The following is a 17138-nucleotide window of genomic DNA, read 5'->3' as shown; positions in this document are numbered from 1 at the left end:
ACTTTCACAAATACACTCCCTTTTTCAACAATAAGCCAAACAAAATTAGCTTTTTCTGCTACACACCCTGATTTTCCTATTCCACACCCCTCCTACCACTCACAAAATCAGACTCACTCAGATGTTGCCAGATGGAAATCCATCACTAACAAATCAAACCAATAAGGTGATGCCACACATACTCATCCTTAACATACCACTTTGTCTAACCACAGGTTGCCACGTCATCATCTTCAACCCTACCAAAACACAAATGTCATCTATAGAAACCCTGATTTTGGTTGGAAAGGGTATCTGCCATGTGGCAGTCCCCCATTAGACAACTCTCATTTGGTCAACTCTGATTAAAGCTGGTCAAACAAGTGGCCAAAGTGCAAATATTAATAACTTCTGGATTTCTCTGTAATTTTAGAAAAATAAGTAGGACTGAAATGCAATTTTGGGAAAAAAAATTTGTTGCCAAAAATCTGCTAGATATTTTACAAGATAAATAAATATGAAAATATCAACAGAAAATATCTGCCAAATATTTTTAAATTGTCTAAATATGTTAATTATTTGGAAGATATTATTGTATAAGATACAACTTTTTATTAACAAAACAGATAGAATCCAAGGCTAATCAAGTTATATATAAATGAGAACCAAGGGAAGTAGAAAGGACATTAAGAACTCTCAGAAGCAATCATTCACCACTCCTTTCACTTTTATTTTCATCATGTATTCCACTCCATTCATGAAGGGCTAAGCTTATAAGGCTATTCCAGTGTAATTTCATTATGAATTCTAAGGTTAAGTTGAAATAATGTCTTTATTTCTTTTTATTATTGATTTGGGTTATCTTTCTTCTATGTCTTTTATCTCTCAACCACATCAAAAGTAATGATTTTTAGATCACGAGGTGTTTTAATCTATATGCATGTTAATCATATGAGTTTAAGGGTTTCTAATTTGATTGAGAATGTACTTTGATTGAAGTTAGAAACTTTCATATGATTAAATGCGTTTTTGTTACCAATTGAGAATATACTTTGATTAGTGGTAAAAACTTCAACAATAATTAGTCAAGATTGTACTTTGATTAATTAACTTTTAATTTGGTTAGGAGATAAAAGAATAGACATGATTAAACATGATAAGATTTAATTAAGAATGTACTTTGGTTGAATTTATTGTGAATAATCTAGAAAGGTATTGCTTTTAATTGAGAATCTACTTTAGTTAAATGTAAGATCACCCTCAAATTAATTAAAAATGTACTTTAATTAATTTGAAATTCTAAAACAATAGTATGTGGATAACTGATGATGAATCTATTTTGAAAAAGTAGTGAAATTAGTTTATTTCATTATAATTATTTCACAGTCTTTTATTTGTTACTTCATCTTCAATATCAATTTCATTAGGATAGACTTTAGCTATGGAGAGTCAATTCCTTTATTCCCTTCCGGGTTCTGGAAAAACAACATTGGCACGACCAATGTTTTCCCAAGCCGATGAAAAAAAGGGCAAACAAAGCCCGAAGGCTTTTATTCCAATAGACCAGTGGGCGGAATGAGGGGAGGGCCTAATAATCATACCATTGTAGTCGAAAATGCGTGTTCTCTTCAAATAACACACATCGTAGGCCTTCTTCGTTTTCAATGAAAAACAAAAAAGATCTCGATCTCCGAAAGCATTTTCCTTCCCTACCGCATCTCCCTTCGTCGAGCCTTTCATTTAATGGTTGGGGGAAGCATTCCCTTATCTGAACATGGGTTCTTCCTCTCACAAGCGTTTGAGCTACAAAGGCATACAAAATTTTTCCCTCACTACAAATTTGTACCAGCCAAGCAACCCAAAAATCCAACTTCAAATTTGTACAACAAAGGAACACGAGAAAAGACAATGCATTAGAAAAATATATTCAAAATTAGAAAAGTAAAAATCGCATAAACAATCACAAATCGTAAAAATAATGATAATAAAATATCAACAAGGTTGTATACTCAAATGAAGAAAACATAAAATAAGAATGAAAAGACTGTGTTTGAATGTCATCCCTTTCTTTTAGCTAAAGGTTAGAAAAAGCATAGTTCTTCTAGACTTCAAACCATGGTCCTCGATGAATATAATGAATAGCCTTATTAAGAAAAGTACTAAGGTCACCCTTTACAACTTTATTATGGCCCTGAAGGAAGTTGTAAACAAAAGGGATGGACCCAATTCAAATTATATTAAAATTATCCTAGTGAATAGTTGCTTTCAAGGCACATTTATGCTTATAATTGCATAATAAGTTTGTTCAAACTATGACCACTTCATTTTTTGACTTTCATCACACAACTTACAAAAATTACAAGGTTGTTATTGCTTAAAGCTAGGAGTAGAATTTGAACTAAACAATCAAATATGTGTGTAATATAATTGATGTGAGATTTTTTCTAATAAAAAAAAATATGATAAACTAATTATGCTTTTAGTGTTTGAAAAGGATTAATGAAAAAGATATCTTAAATTATAAATTGACCATCAAGCAGTTTACAAGCTCAAATACCTTTGATTTCCTAATATAATGCTTTGGGTAGTGATTATATAAAATTACAAGTGCTAATGTGCATCAATGGCTCACTAAATACAAGAATGAGAACCCTATTGTGGCCTTGTGACAAATTTCATCAATTGATAACATAACTTTACTCAAATTCATAGGTGTTTTTTACATGAGGTAGACACCTCTATTTATAAGCTTAGGTAACCATATAGGTGTCTCACAAAATGGAGAAGCAAAACCTTAATTCTACAAAGTTAGAGATCAAGGCAAAACCCTCTCCATTAGGAGGAGGACACATGGCCACTAATTCAGAGCATGACACATGCCCATCAATCCTTCCATTATGAACATGTCACATGGAAAGATCATGTGTCTCACAAAATAGAGAAACTTGAAAACCACACTAGCTAAGGGCCCATAAACTTCTAGAATGGTTTGTGCTCCAAGCTAGGGTTTTTACACTAGATCCATGCATCTCCTTAAGGCCCATCTCCTTTAAGCCCAAAACCTTACATTATAACCACAAGCCCAAATACAAGGCTAAAAAGAAAACCTAGACTACTTGGCCCATTATACAAGGCTTAAAAGAAAACCCTATACTACTAGGCTCATACTATAAGGTCCAAAATAAACCTACTCTACTAAGAATTCATTGGTGGCTTGTGATGATAAGAGCTTGGGCACACCTTCCACAAATTGCTTAAACTCCTCTTGAGTGTGCTTCGCATTGATAAGGGGTATGTCATCATCCTTTCCCTCTTGAAAAGGATTTGTCCTAAAATCTTCATGTTGCTTCATGACAAGACCTTTTTCTTATTATTGGTCAACTTGTGTATAATTCCTTTAGGATCAAAGATCTATCTACAATAATCACCAAACAAAATTTTAATCAACTTTTGTTTCATAAGCAAAATATATCTTAATGAAAGACTAAAAGGAGACGTTATGTTAATTTTGAAAGAGTTTCCTTGAGAGTTTTCAAGGCCTACTTTCCAATAGTGTTTTTGTCCACTTTAAGTTAATTATAACCTAGGTGACAACATTAACTTAAAGTGTGATTTTGGAAAATTTGAGATGTTTAAAATAATGGAAAGTGAAAATGTTGGAAATATGAAAGATGGTTTAATGATAAATTGAGAAAATTTCAAAGATTGGAATACTTCCTATATCATCTTGGTTTCAACAATTATTGAGGGAGTGGTAAGTGCCTTTAGTAACACTTCTTCTTCTTCTCTTCTCACATTCTCTTCTTTTTCCCTCTTTTCTTTCTCATTTCTTTGTCTTATCCTTTTCTTTTCATACTAGTTTCTTTTTTCCTCCTCCTCTATCGCTCTTATTTCTTTCTCCTTTTTTCTCTTTCTTCTTTGAGTCTTCTTTTATATTGTTTGTTCTCAGCTTCTTGCTCTTGCTCTTTCTTTAATATTTCTCTCAACTCTTTGTTCGAAAGTTTGAGTTTCTCTTCCCTTCTTCTTTCTATCTCTCTTTTTCTCTTTTCACTCAAGAGTATTTCAACCTTTTCTTCATACTAAATTTCCCTTAAGAAGAACTTACTCTCATTTGTAGTGAGGTCTATCATTTCTTCTTTTAGCTCTTGGCTACTCTTAGATGAAAGGAGAACAAATTTTAGCTCTTGATTTGTTGTATCTTATTTCATCCATGAACTTAAACTTAACTTTAGCTGCATCAAAACACTTTAGAGTATCAAAAGAACATTTATGCAACTAAAACTATTTTTAAAATATTTTTATATCTGAAGCTCATTTAACTATCTTAAAATAAATCCTAATTAAAATAACATTTTAAGCACAAAAAGTAATTAAGAAACCGAAAGGCTAAATGAGAGTATAAATACACACTCATCATGAAATTAAGGAGATATACTTGAAGAGGCTAAACTTGTAATACCTAAAGAGGTTGACACTTGTAAGATACTTGAAAAGATTTATACTTGTAAGACATGGAGAGATTAATACTTGATATACTTATAAATGTTGATACTCATGATTTTGAAAAAGTCTATATACTCATTATAATCAAATTGATATATTTGATTAAGAAAATGTAAACATAATACTTAATAGATTGGACATAACCTTGATCTTAGATGAACCAATATAAATTATGTTTGTGTATTTATTGTTTTTACTTACTATTGTATTTTCTATATATGAACAAAAGGTTAAAAATATTTACAGGGTTTATTCAATCCCCATCTTCTAGAACCAAATTGCAACTATTCATTTTCTGTATATGTTTGTATTCGTTTTTTGTTTTTTATTCACTTTGATGTACCTTTTTCTTGCAAGTCAAATGAAACTATAACATTATGGTTGAATGAAGTGTTTATGAAAAAGAAAAATAAATTGAGCTTCTAATTTATTTCTCACGACGTTGACCAAACTGAGTATTTTGGAAATTTAAAAGACAATTGAAAGTAGATATGTAGCAACACAACATAAAAAATTCTTACTTATCAATAACTTAGCCTATAAGAAAAGCAAAATACTTTTTCTTGTGAAGCTCCAAATATTTCTTAATCTCTATCAAATTTATTTCTTTGTTATTTTTTTTTTGTTTTCAAATTTTCTATTTTAGTATTTTTAATTTTATTTACTTTTGGTTAAGTCTTATTCTTTTACTCAATATTTTAATAATTTTGAAATTATTAATGGAAAATTTAGTACTGATACTGATAATATTCGAAAGAATATTTTATTGTTTAAGAAGAAACTTTTACTTAGCTGTTAATTAAAAGAGGTTGTGAACAAATCATTATTCATTTATAAAATAGTTATTTAGAATTTGTCATGATTAAAATGCTATTCAAGAAGGATTAATGGTTTGGGTATTTTTCTGTCCTACGCGGTGTTGGCAACTATTTGACGGATCACTTGGCTCACGTTACGCTTCCAGAAAATTAAATCGTTTTCCCGTAGGTGATGGACTACGATTTCAGGACCGAACCTCCACTCTACAACTCTTCATCTTCTCCATCCTCCCACCAAATGTACCCTAAGATCGCCTCTCACGGCCACGCCGCCGCACGCCCCTCCCACCCGCACCACTCTTCTCCTCCTTCCTCTTCTCGTAAGTTACAACTGTCTCCCATCTTTCAATATTTCCAATCAGAGAAATAAGAGAGTTTAGTACATGCATTGAATACTCAAATTCATTCTATTGATTGGTTGTGTTGACTTTTTCTGTTTTTAATCTGCAGCGGGATTGGGTATTAGAGTTTTTATAAAGCCAGAATATAGGATCACTCCGCCGGTGAGTTTTGCTGAAATTGAGATTCGGATATGAAACATTTGCCGAGATTAGGTTGTTAAATTTAAGATTCTGTATGTTGGTTAATTATTTTTGGTGAAAAATAATGTGATTTTTTTTATCGAATGTGCTGAGAGGGCTTTTAATAAATAAGCTACTGTTCTCCAGAAAAGATGCTTTTCAAAACATACGTCTAACTGGAAATTGTAGAATCCTTGACTTTTTTATATTGGGTCCTCGATGCTTGTGCGTGAACACCAATCATTCTGCACTTGTGCGTGAACACCAATCATTCTGCACTTGTGCGTGAACACCAATCATTTTCTCTGCGATGCACATTTAGACCTTGTTTTCGTCATGATTGCCCCGTTTGGACGCTTTCTTCGTTGTGATACTCTAGAAAGTGAAGTTTTGTTGCCACTCCTTTTGCTTTGTCGTGTTAATATTATTTCCTTAGTTAATTGGTTCGTTCCTTATGCTGCAATTCCTATTAACAATAGCTGCTGTGGGAGTTTAATTTGTTCAGATTTTTCGTTTTTTCCCTATCTGGAATCTCGATGACTGGGTTGCTGAACTTGTTTCGTCTTTGGTTGTCTAATTTTTGTTTGTTGCTTTGCTTTGAAATGTTTAAGAATATTTGGAAGATTGGCTTAGGAGATGGCTATTGTAAGATTTATTATGGCGGATAGCAGTTAGCTACAGCAATTGATTGTATGTTATTTATATCATGGTTGTCAAACTTGAGATTGTACTTAGGATCACGAAGAGGTTACATCAGATGTTTTGAATCATAGGAAGAAAACCAAGTCATAATACATCATAAGTGAAAACGCAATATAACTTAAACCAGCAGGAAGTAGTAACCTATAATAAATAAACGTTACTTAGATGACTTGACCTCCGATATATTTTTCAATTGTTACATCCTTGTCACTAATGCTTGAACTCTTAACTAATTTATTCTACAAACCCAAAACATCATAAAACATTTTCACTAATTTTATATCCTCCTCATCAAACATTCAGTTCTTTTCTCACTTCATTAGTAACACATTTATAAACACCACCATCCTTTTTGGGTCTTGCCAAGTGATGCTTCAAGCAGTAAACCCCTCTGATTATGATCACATGACAAAATTTACATCAAAATTTTCTGGCATCTCTTTTAACATATATGCCATACTTTCAGGCCACATCAGTCCCACTTCCAGGAGCATTTTTGCCACTATTTTAGAATGCAAATTTTTCGAGGAGGCACAATTTCAGTTGGCTGTTGTAGTAGAATTTCCCGACCATGAAGTAGCAGCCCCAACACTTGAACTCATGATGGTATGCATAAAGAGGAAGTGATAGGGGAGAAAAAGGAAACCTCAAAGGCAACCTGTGCAAAATACTTAAACGGAAAATCTCAAACCACCTAACGTTAGAAAACTAAAATTTGATATCTGGGTCACCCTAAAGGTAAACCGAAGACCTCATGTTAGGATACAACCTCCTATTACAAAGGTTTATGAAGGAAGAGAATAAGGGTGAAGGAAAATACATCTAATTGATTTAAATTCAAACAACTTGCAAAAGTCTGTTAGTATTTATTTTGTTATAGTTTGTATATATGTGTATTTTCTGGTTTTGGAGGCATATGAAAAATAGTTGGCTAGTTTGAGGTTACTGGATCCTCAAAGTACCAGTAGTGCTTTGTGAACTTTTTTTGTATAATTGAAAGTTCCATACAAAAATTCTCAACTTCCTTCTTGAGTGTTTCATTCCTCTTTTGAGTTTTCTGTCTAGTTTATATAAACTATCAGAGCTCAATCTGGGCTTTGTGGGTTACTACACATGACGAGTACAAGAATGATGGAGTCATGAGTGGAATCATCGGAGGGGACTTTAGGAAACGGGCTTTAGTTGCCAGACAATTTTTGAAGCAAGATTGACCCAAATGGAATTGAATTTGGAATACCATCTTTCACAACAGGATTCACACGTGGCATAGTTGGAAAAGATTGTTGAAAGATTCGTGAAAGAGAGAAGCAGAAAAAGTGTAAGTGGAGTAACTATTGTGTATCAAAGCATTTCATTTGTGGTTGTAGTTTTTGAGGGAGTGGATATTCCAGTTTTTGAGGGAGAGCATGCTATGGGGGGATGGGTAAAGTGGAAAGATATCTCTGATTGAAAGGAGTGCAAGAAGAGGAGAAAATGGAGGTTGTTATAGTGGAAATAGAAGGATTTGCTTTATCGTAGTTTCAGTGGGGGGAAATATGCAATCCAAACCAATTTTGGACTAGTTTCAACAACGCACTCATCCAAAAGTTCAACCAGTCTTGATGGGAGATGCTTTTGAGTCAGTGGTGGCTCTTAAATAGGAGAAATCTGTAAATGAATTCATCACTCAATTTTAATGATTTGATAGTTATTCAGGGGTTGGATGAACAGTATTGGTGAGAATTTTCTAATGGGCTGATCAGAGCATAATTGAAATTGTCTAAAACAAAAAATCTTTCGGGAAGTGATGAATAAAGCCCACGCTATTGAATGGAAGAATGTAGCAGTAGCACTACACTGCTGACTTTTTGCTAGATCAACCGTAACTCTGAATAAAGATTATGTGACCTAGATACTCCACCTTCTCCAAGCCAAAACTACACTTGTACCAGTTGTCATATAACCTATAAATTGTTGTAAGGGTTCTTCCTATCCCTTGCTATAGACAAGAATGTCATAGAAAAAACACCAAGGCTTCTTTTCTTAGCAAGTCCCCCAAAACCTCATTCATGAGAGATTAAAATGTTGAGGTTGTGTTCATGAGCCCAAAAGGCATTACATGATACTCGTAATGACCTCGTGAGTCCAAAACATTGTCTTGTGTATATCTTCCTCCCTCATTCTAACCAGGCGATATCCTGATTTTATGTCCAGTTTTGAGAAATACCTTGCAACATGTAATTCATCTAAGAGTTCCTCAATAAGCTATATGAGAAATTTGTCAGGAATAGTGGCTTTATTTTCTCGATAGTCTACATACATTCTCCACTGGTTATTCTTTTTCTTCATCAATATCACCAGGCTGGAGAAAGCACTTTGGATGGGACGTATATGCCCTACTGCTAACAACTCATGAACCAATTGATATATATTCACACCACAAAACAAGCAACAGAAGAGAATAGGTAAATGAAATATAAGACAACTCTAAGATTTATTTGCAAAATAAGAAAATACAAGATAACCAATCCTACTGCTTAGATCTAGGCTCCTCTAGAATAACCAACAAGGTTCTCTGTTCAACAAATTGCAAAGAACCACCCATTCCCTTCTCTCCACAGCTAATACTAAAAATAGGAAAACATTTCTCCTCTCTTTCTCCTCTAACTAACCGCTCTTCTAATCAGACCATGTCATTTCCCCGACTCTTCTTTCTCTCATATACCCTTCCCCATCTTGAATTGTGCTTCACTTCAATGGCTAGAGGCTCACTAGGCCCATTTGGGCCCCATCACATTACATGAGGATATTTCTGATTCCACAGAATACTGATTCTGCTTGTGTACAAACTCCCACAAGAATCGTGAAATGGCAAAACAAGACAATTCAACTGTTTAATTTGTGATTTTAAATACATTGTTTATAAATTTTTATACTTGTTTGGCTAGCTGATAAGAACTTTTTTTATTACTTAAATTTCATTGCTTTTGTACTGTCCCTTGCTATGTATAAAAGGATTCAAGCTCTCTATCAGTGGCTTGGGCACTTTTGACAGTTCTGGTTTTTTCAATGTTGTAATGTAGCCCCATTTGTTACCACATTCTGGAGATATTCAACGTAGCAACTTCCAGTTTGATTTTGGATTGGAGAGAAAAGTCCTCTCCGAGGCAAATAAGGAAAAACCAAATTGGAGCAAGTTTGGAATGGAAAATCTTCAAACTAAGGTTATGGAATCAGCCTCGCCAAAGGTAACTTCTTGATTTATAGTAAATTCCAATTTATGGTGTTGCACTGCAAATGTAGCTTGTGTTAATTATGTGTTCTCCAATTTACAGCATTATTATTTTCTAGTCCATGATATGTTTGGTGGTAAGCGTTTTTTCATTCCAAAACATATCTTTGGCTGTTTCTAATTCTCAAACATTAATTTCTTTACAGGTTTCTGTTTCAGATCCCATTGTGAGCAAATATATTGCCATGGGGCTCAACCGAGAGGCTGTTCCCATTGCTGTTGCAAATTATGGTGACAATCCAACCAAGGTATGTTCTTTATCCTTATATTATCTATGGATTTACTGTTAAAGAGGCAGCTCTGCTGAAAAATATGACCATAATGTATATCTAAATCTGAGCTATAAAATATGCCAGGTGTCTTTTTTTTTTTTTTCTGTTGATCGTGCTTATCAAATAATATGCCAAATTCTTTATTGTGAACTTCTCTTTATAATAGAGGTTCTTCAAATATTTTCTGTGAACCTACTGATCTTATGTGAAATTGTGAGCTTTTCGTGTACAGTATTGATAAAAGTTGTCAATTAAATGGTTATAACTTTGCTTATGTCTTGCTGATATGTTTGCCTTCTGTATCTGACCTCCCCTTCCGGTGTCAGGATGGGGACCGTATATGCTTACTTTTATTTACAATTGTTAAATGCTCATGATGTGCTTTATGCTTCAATGGAAGAGATCTCAAAAAGTTTAGTGAGAGTAGACTATTAGTTTTGACCATGTTCTATTGGGGCTTTTCTACTTGTCACTCTTGGCTTTTCCTCTGGTTCAAATAAACTTAAACCATCATTCATATGTAATTGAAGGAAAGACCTTTCTGTGCATGAAGGGTTGTTTGGAGCATTTCCCTGATGAAGTCCTTTGTTAGATATTTTGGAACTTATTTCCTACATTTTGTTAGATATTTTGGAACTTATTTCCTACTTTTTCATTGCCATTTCCCTAACTAGGACTAGGTGACAGAAGATGTATCGCAATATCTTAACTAATTTACTGACATATGCGCTATTCATTTTGAAGATTCCAGAATTTGTCAACAGCTATACCCCTCTGCGTGAAATGGGATTTTCGTCAACCGCCGTTGCTGAAGCCTTGGTTATGTATGATAATGATACTGACAAGGCATTATCTCATTTCCTTAACGCTACATCATGAACACGCAGAAGTATATATTTTTAGGCATCATTTATTGATAAATAATAGATTGGTGTCTTTTTAAAAGATATATAATAGTAAAATTTAGTGATATATGTAAATTTATTGCCTATAAAGCTGCCCCTCTTGTTTTAGTTGTGTGGGAGATGGGGATACTCAGTTTGTTTGTATAGAGAATATATATAAAACCCTATTTTATTTTTGATGTATGTTTATTACATTTATCTTAGAAATGCAATGTCGTTTTTATTAAAAAATATTATTATTATTATTATTACACTCGGCTACCGTAGCAGCACCGTTTTGATGGACGAAGACCAATATAGGTGTTTATGTTCCAACTAACCATTTTAGAATAGTGCCATGTGTTGAGGGCTGAATCGTAGGAAATGATTTTAGGGAAGGTCGATGGAGTAAAACTCCTATTAGAAAGAATAATTATTTCTTAAATATATCTTTTTATCTTAATTTATTATAGTTTATTTTTAGGTTTAAACTCTCGGATAATCTTCGTATTTGTAGGAGAATCTTAAGTGGGTCTTCGTTTTTTGAACTGTCAAAATATGGTCTATATACTTGTAAAATTGAGTTAATTTTGTCTTCTCCGTTAAGTTTTGACCGACAGCGTTAAACAGTAATGACGTGTTTATGTTGATGTGCATTGTTTGATTATGTGGAAATTTTATTTCAATTAAAGGATTATGACATGGTAAAATTGAAATGGTTTATGTTAAAATAATAGAATAGGGATTGAAAAGGGTAAGGGAAAAAGTGAATTGAAAAGGGAATTAGGGATTGGAATTTGAAGACCATTAATCACTGTGCGTTCTTCATCCAGTCAGGCCATGGGCCTTGTCGTCGGTTGCGGTTGAAGCTTTGCCGGCGACAATCACTCCTCGATTCTTCGTGTTCTTCATCGCCATGATTGGGTTTATTGTGATTATGCATTTATTGATGAGAAGCCAAGGATTTGTGAAATTGATATATCTCTTGAGATGATCCTTCTGCTAGATTTATTTTGTATTTTATATTTTTAAGTAAAAACTGAAGATATATATGATTTGAGATTCTCTTCAAATAACCATCATATGGATGCATCGGGGAGGACGTAGCTAACATGTATTTGGGGCATGGTTGTTTGTTCTTCTATGCAACTTAGCCTTTTGAAATTCTTTTTGTCATATAGTAGTTTTTAGAGCAAAAAAAATCTCTACATAGGAAGATATGGAAAATCAATCTTTTATTTCATACTTTCTACAACTTCTAATCTATTCTTTGTCCCGAGTATTCTGCCCGAATAACTAGCAGCTAGAACCGTCAAACATCATGATTCTTGAATTTAAACCTAAAAAAAAGAAAAAGAATTCTCCCAATGGAAGTCATAGGTCAATCTTATACTTTAGAGTAAATTGCTTTTAATTTGAGACGCAAATCAACAAAGTTTGATGTCATTAAATGGAAGTTGATACATTGAAGGACTCGTAGAAGCACCTTCAGACAAGACTTGAATCATATTAATCATGCAAACATAAGAATGAGCACAAAGAAATCCATTTGTTGTAAATGAATTGCGTTGAAGATAATGTTATCTGCATAAATTTAGGACATTTAGAACGCATTGTTGTTGGAGATATGTATGCATTAAGTATTATTTGAAGTAAACGTGTTTTTTAACTTCTTGTTAATAAGATGATTCTAGCATTTGGGGAATAAATTCTTTATTTAAAAAATAATGTCATTGTACATTAAAAAAATTATGTTTTGAACTACTTTAAAAGTCACCACTAAACACAATTTGCTATATTTAGTCACTTGTAAAAGATATGTAACGTCATTGCTTTTCTTCTAACTATTAATACAAGCTCATAAATGAGCACGTGAATTCTTTTGTTGACAATCATTTAGCGTTGTTTTCTCTTTTTAGAGAAACTATTTGACTAACTAATGTAAAAAATCAAACAATACTTGGAAGATAAAAAGTAATACTGAGTTAGATGATAAATAAATTTTTGATGGCAATCAGATTCCTCCAACTACAAGTGTAATAAATTTCTTGAGTTAACCAATTCGACGTTAGTTCAGGCTTCTACTGTTTTCAAATTTCAAGATGTTGTCTCGATCCTTCTAACAGATCTGAATCCAAAATTGTTTTCAAGACTACTAAGCACAATCGTGGTGTTTCTTCATGCATGAATTTAAATTCTTATTTTCTTTCAAAAGCAGGGAGATGGGGGAGCATAAAGCTATACAAGTGTGACTAATTTATCTCTTTGCTAGATATTACTGTAGGTGTTTTACATATTCAATTTTGTCATGTCATAATTCTTTAATTTAAATAAAAATTTCACATGATCAAACAATGCACATTAGCATAAACATGTCATCACCGTTTAACGCTGTCTGTTAGAACTTAATGGAGAGGACAAAATTAGCTCAATTTTACAAGTATATAGACCAAATGTTGACAGTTCAAAAAACGAGGACCCACTTGAGATTCCCCTACAAATACGAGGATCATCCGAGGGTTTAAACCTTACTTTTACTATTTTATTCATGGTATGATTTTTTCCTTCGATTTTACTTTATCTTTCCCGTAGCAAAATACACGTATAGCAACATGTATATGTGTTTCCCTAAAACTTGAAATATTATAACCATTATTAGAAAAAAAGAATTTTGAAAAATTTCAAGAAAATTTAAAATTGACGATGAAACTAAGACCCAAACTCAATCTTATAATACAGGGGATGGGCAAGGAGTTTGATGTAATAGGTATAAATTTCTATTAATTTGAATGTGACAAATATTTACACTTTGATAATTAATAATCACAGTAATGTGTGGTAGTTCATTGATGGAAAAGTAGCATTAGATAATGATACTTTAACAACATTGCTTGACAACATTTTGACACGGGCACATGAAAATGAATTTAGAAAATGGGTAATTACGTGGAAACAAAATTGGGGGTAGGGTTTCAATTGAGGGGGTTTCAATTTAACTTTTCAGAATTTGAATTTGAGGCACTTTTAGAGAGATAAGCTAAGCTCAAAGAGAGAACGCGAACTCTAGAGAAAAGTTCTTCCTTCCCACCCACCCACTCATTTTTCGTGCCCATTCCCAAGAGCATCGTTGGAGTGTCACTGTTCACGAAACCCACCCACCCACCCATGCAGTCACAACCGGAGTACTAGAGAGAACCTGAACCCTAGAGAGAAGGACTTCCCTCCCACCCACCCATTTTCGTGCTTCTTTCGAAAAGCGTCGTTGTAGTGTCAGAGTGCCACCATTGACGAAAGTATTGTCTGTTCACTGGCGCCATTGACCGTATTTAGTAAAACTCATGGTGCAGAAATAACAGTGGTAGCAAAAGCAAAATAAGTGGGTACTTCAGGCAAAGGTTTTTGCACAGGCAGGTCAACTACGAAGATGACACTCATTTTGGAGTGCCTAATTTATTTCTTATCATTTATTCAACTTAAAAGTGATGTTGAACCAATTATTATGTCATTTATATAGAATTCCATGGCCAAGGAACCATATTTAGTGAAACTCATGGTGCAGAAACAACAGTGGTAGCAAAGTCAAAATAAGTGGGTACTTCAGGCAAAGGTTTTGCACAGACAGGTCAACTACGAAGATGACACTCATTTGGACTGCCTAATTTATTTCTCATCATTTTTTAAACTTATAAGTAATGTGGAACCAATTATTATGCCATTTATATAGAATTTCATGGCAAAGAAACCATATTTAGTAAAACTCATGGTGTAGAAACAACAGTGGTAACAAAGGCAAAATAAGTGGGTACTTCAGGCAAAGGTTTTGCACAAGTAGGTCAACTACGAAGATGACACTCATTTTGGACTGCCTAATTTATTTCGCATCATTTCTTCAACTTAAAAGTGATGTGGAACCAATTATTATACCATTTATATAGAAGTCCATGGTCAAGGAACCATATTTAGTAAAACTCATGCTGCACAAACAACACTGGTACCAAAGGCAAAATAAGTGGGTACTTCTAGAAAATGTTTTGCACAGGAAGGTCAACTACGAAGATGACAATCATTTTGGAGTGCCTAATATATTTCTGAACATATTTTGAAGTTAAAAGTGACGTGGACACAATTATTATTCTAGTTATATACAATTCCATGCTCAAGGAACCAATCTTTGCAAAACTCATGGTGTAGAAACAACACTGGTACCAAAGGCAAAATAAGTGGAGACTTCAGGCAAAGATTTTGCATAGGCAGGTCAACTACGAAGATGACACATATTTTCAACTTAAAAGTGACGTGGACACAATTATTATTCCAGTAATATACAATTATATGTCCAAGGAACCAATCTTTCTAAAACTCATGGTGCACAAACACCACCAATAACAAAGGCAAAATAAGTGGGGACTTGAGAATTAACATAATTTTTTTACATCGTCTATTCTAAATCGAACCCTGTACATACAACATTTCATAAATAATCACATCCAAATCTTGTGGGGATTGAAGGACAAACATTGATCATTATGATCAATGATTTTCATTAACAATAAATGTGACGAGTACATTTCTTTAAAGCTTTTGACCAACAAATATGTACATTCAGACCTCATCAATACACATTGAAAAAGTTTTAAACAAACTATCAATAACATTGCAAAAATCCATATTCAACAACATCTACAGAGTGCCTAAATCTTTCAACACTTTATCCCTCCACACATTGTCCACATCCAAAATCTAATTACAAACATAATTCTCCCTAACCTGTTGCAGTTGCTCCTGCAAAGACAATAGTTCACAAGATATCAATAAAATGCATCATTTCTATCAAAGCTCCAAAACATTAAAAATTTTATAACTTACAGATGTGTAAGTGGGCATTGTGTTGCCTTCATATTTCTCAATGTCATCCCACAACTCCATAAATTTCAAAACAATTACTCCACAATCATATTTACAACAAACAAATTCCAACAATAAAATAATGTTATTTAACCCAACAACAACTGAAATAACCAAACATAATACAAAACCATAGTCTGAATAGCCCAATATCAACCACAAACCCAATACATTCATACTTTTCAACCAAAAACCACATCAACCACAAAATGTTCTACACACCTTCATGTCAAAGTAAACCATACGACGAAAAAAACCGAAATAACACAACAACCCATAAATGTCCAAAATAATTTGAACAAATTATACCAAATGAACACAATAAATGCATTACTGAAAAGAACGGAGCCAACCTTCAAAACGCACTTCCAATGGCAGTTTCCAACTTCGATGGTTCCTTCACGCGTAAAGGCGGCGCCTACAACGTTGACTTCACCGGCGACAGTCCCACCAACTTCAACAGCGGCAGTCCGACCACGCTTCAATGAAGACGAACACTTTTCGGTGGCTGAGATGGAGGACGTTACAACGAACACGTGAACGACGACACTCCGGCGGACCGTGACGCTTCTCGGAAGAGACACGAAAATGAGTTGGTGGGTGGGTTTCATGAACGGCGGCTTGGGTTCGTGTTCGCTTCTCTCTAAGGTTCACATTCTCTCTCCGAGCTTGTGTTCTCTCTCTAAAATTTTCATGTTCTCTCTCTGAGCTTGGCTTATCTCTCCAAAAGTGTCTCAAATTCAAATTCTGAAAAGTTAAATTGAAATCCCCCCTCAATTGAAACACTGCCCTCAATTCTGTTTCAACGTCATTACTCATTTTCTAAATTTATTTCCATATAGACTAGTCACATTTTGACACGTGACCCATGTTAAAATGTTGTCAAACAATGTTGTTAAAGTATCATTATTTAAATAACGTGACCAATTGACCTATCTTTGCTTGTAAGTAGCGGGTAAAGACCAGGAGTGCCTATCTTTGGTTTTGGTTTGTAACTGAAATTTTATATAAAAAATTATACATATGGAATTTTACTCATGTAGCATTAATAATTTGATATTCGAAAATAAATTGTTTACCCAACATATATATTATAATTTCATACTTTTGTTATTCTTACCGGAATTTGCGGAGTCTTTGGTGGTGGATTTAGAAGTCTTGAATGTCATTGTGCTTATGTTATAATGATATTGATTATTAAATATATGAATGGAATGAGTACTCACGAGGTTTTTTCCTTAGAAGTACAATTTCATTTTAAAATTTCCTATATTAGCGTACTG

The 17138-nt window shown here is 33.7% G+C and overlaps 1 protein-coding gene across 1 annotated transcript; it reads left to right on the top strand.

The window, feature by feature from the left end:
• Nucleotides 1-5330: 5330 nt before the first annotated feature.
• Nucleotides 5331-11154, top strand: LOC108338719 (uncharacterized). The gene is made up of 5 exons (XM_017575774.2): nucleotides 5331-5620; nucleotides 5751-5803; nucleotides 9586-9750; nucleotides 9941-10042; nucleotides 10811-11154. The coding sequence occupies exons 1-5, from the start codon at nucleotides 5473-5475 to the stop codon at nucleotides 10943-10945; spliced, it is 603 nt and encodes a 200-aa protein (XP_017431263.1). The 5' UTR covers nucleotides 5331-5472; the 3' UTR covers nucleotides 10946-11154.
• Nucleotides 11155-17138: the final 5984 nt, after the last annotated feature.

Source organism: Vigna angularis, chromosome 7, assembly GCF_016808095.1.
Source record: "Vigna angularis cultivar LongXiaoDou No.4 chromosome 7, ASM1680809v1, whole genome shotgun sequence".
NCBI lineage: Eukaryota > Viridiplantae > Streptophyta > Magnoliopsida > Fabales > Fabaceae > Vigna > Vigna angularis.
Note: the sequence above shows the minus strand (reverse complement) of the source record. Positions and strands in the feature narration are given on the sequence as shown.

Coding starts and splice junctions, on each gene's coding strand:
- LOC108338719 (XM_017575774.2), top strand. CDS start 5,473: ATGGACTACGATTTCAGGACCGAACCTCCACTCTACAACTCTTCATCT. Junction 5,621..5,750: donor TTCTCCTCCTTCCTCTTCTC/GTAAGTTACAAC, acceptor TTTAATCTGCAG/CGGGATTGGGTATTAGAGTT. Junction 5,804..9,585: donor AATATAGGATCACTCCGCCG/GTGAGTTTTGCT, acceptor GTTGTAATGTAG/CCCCATTTGTTACCACATTC.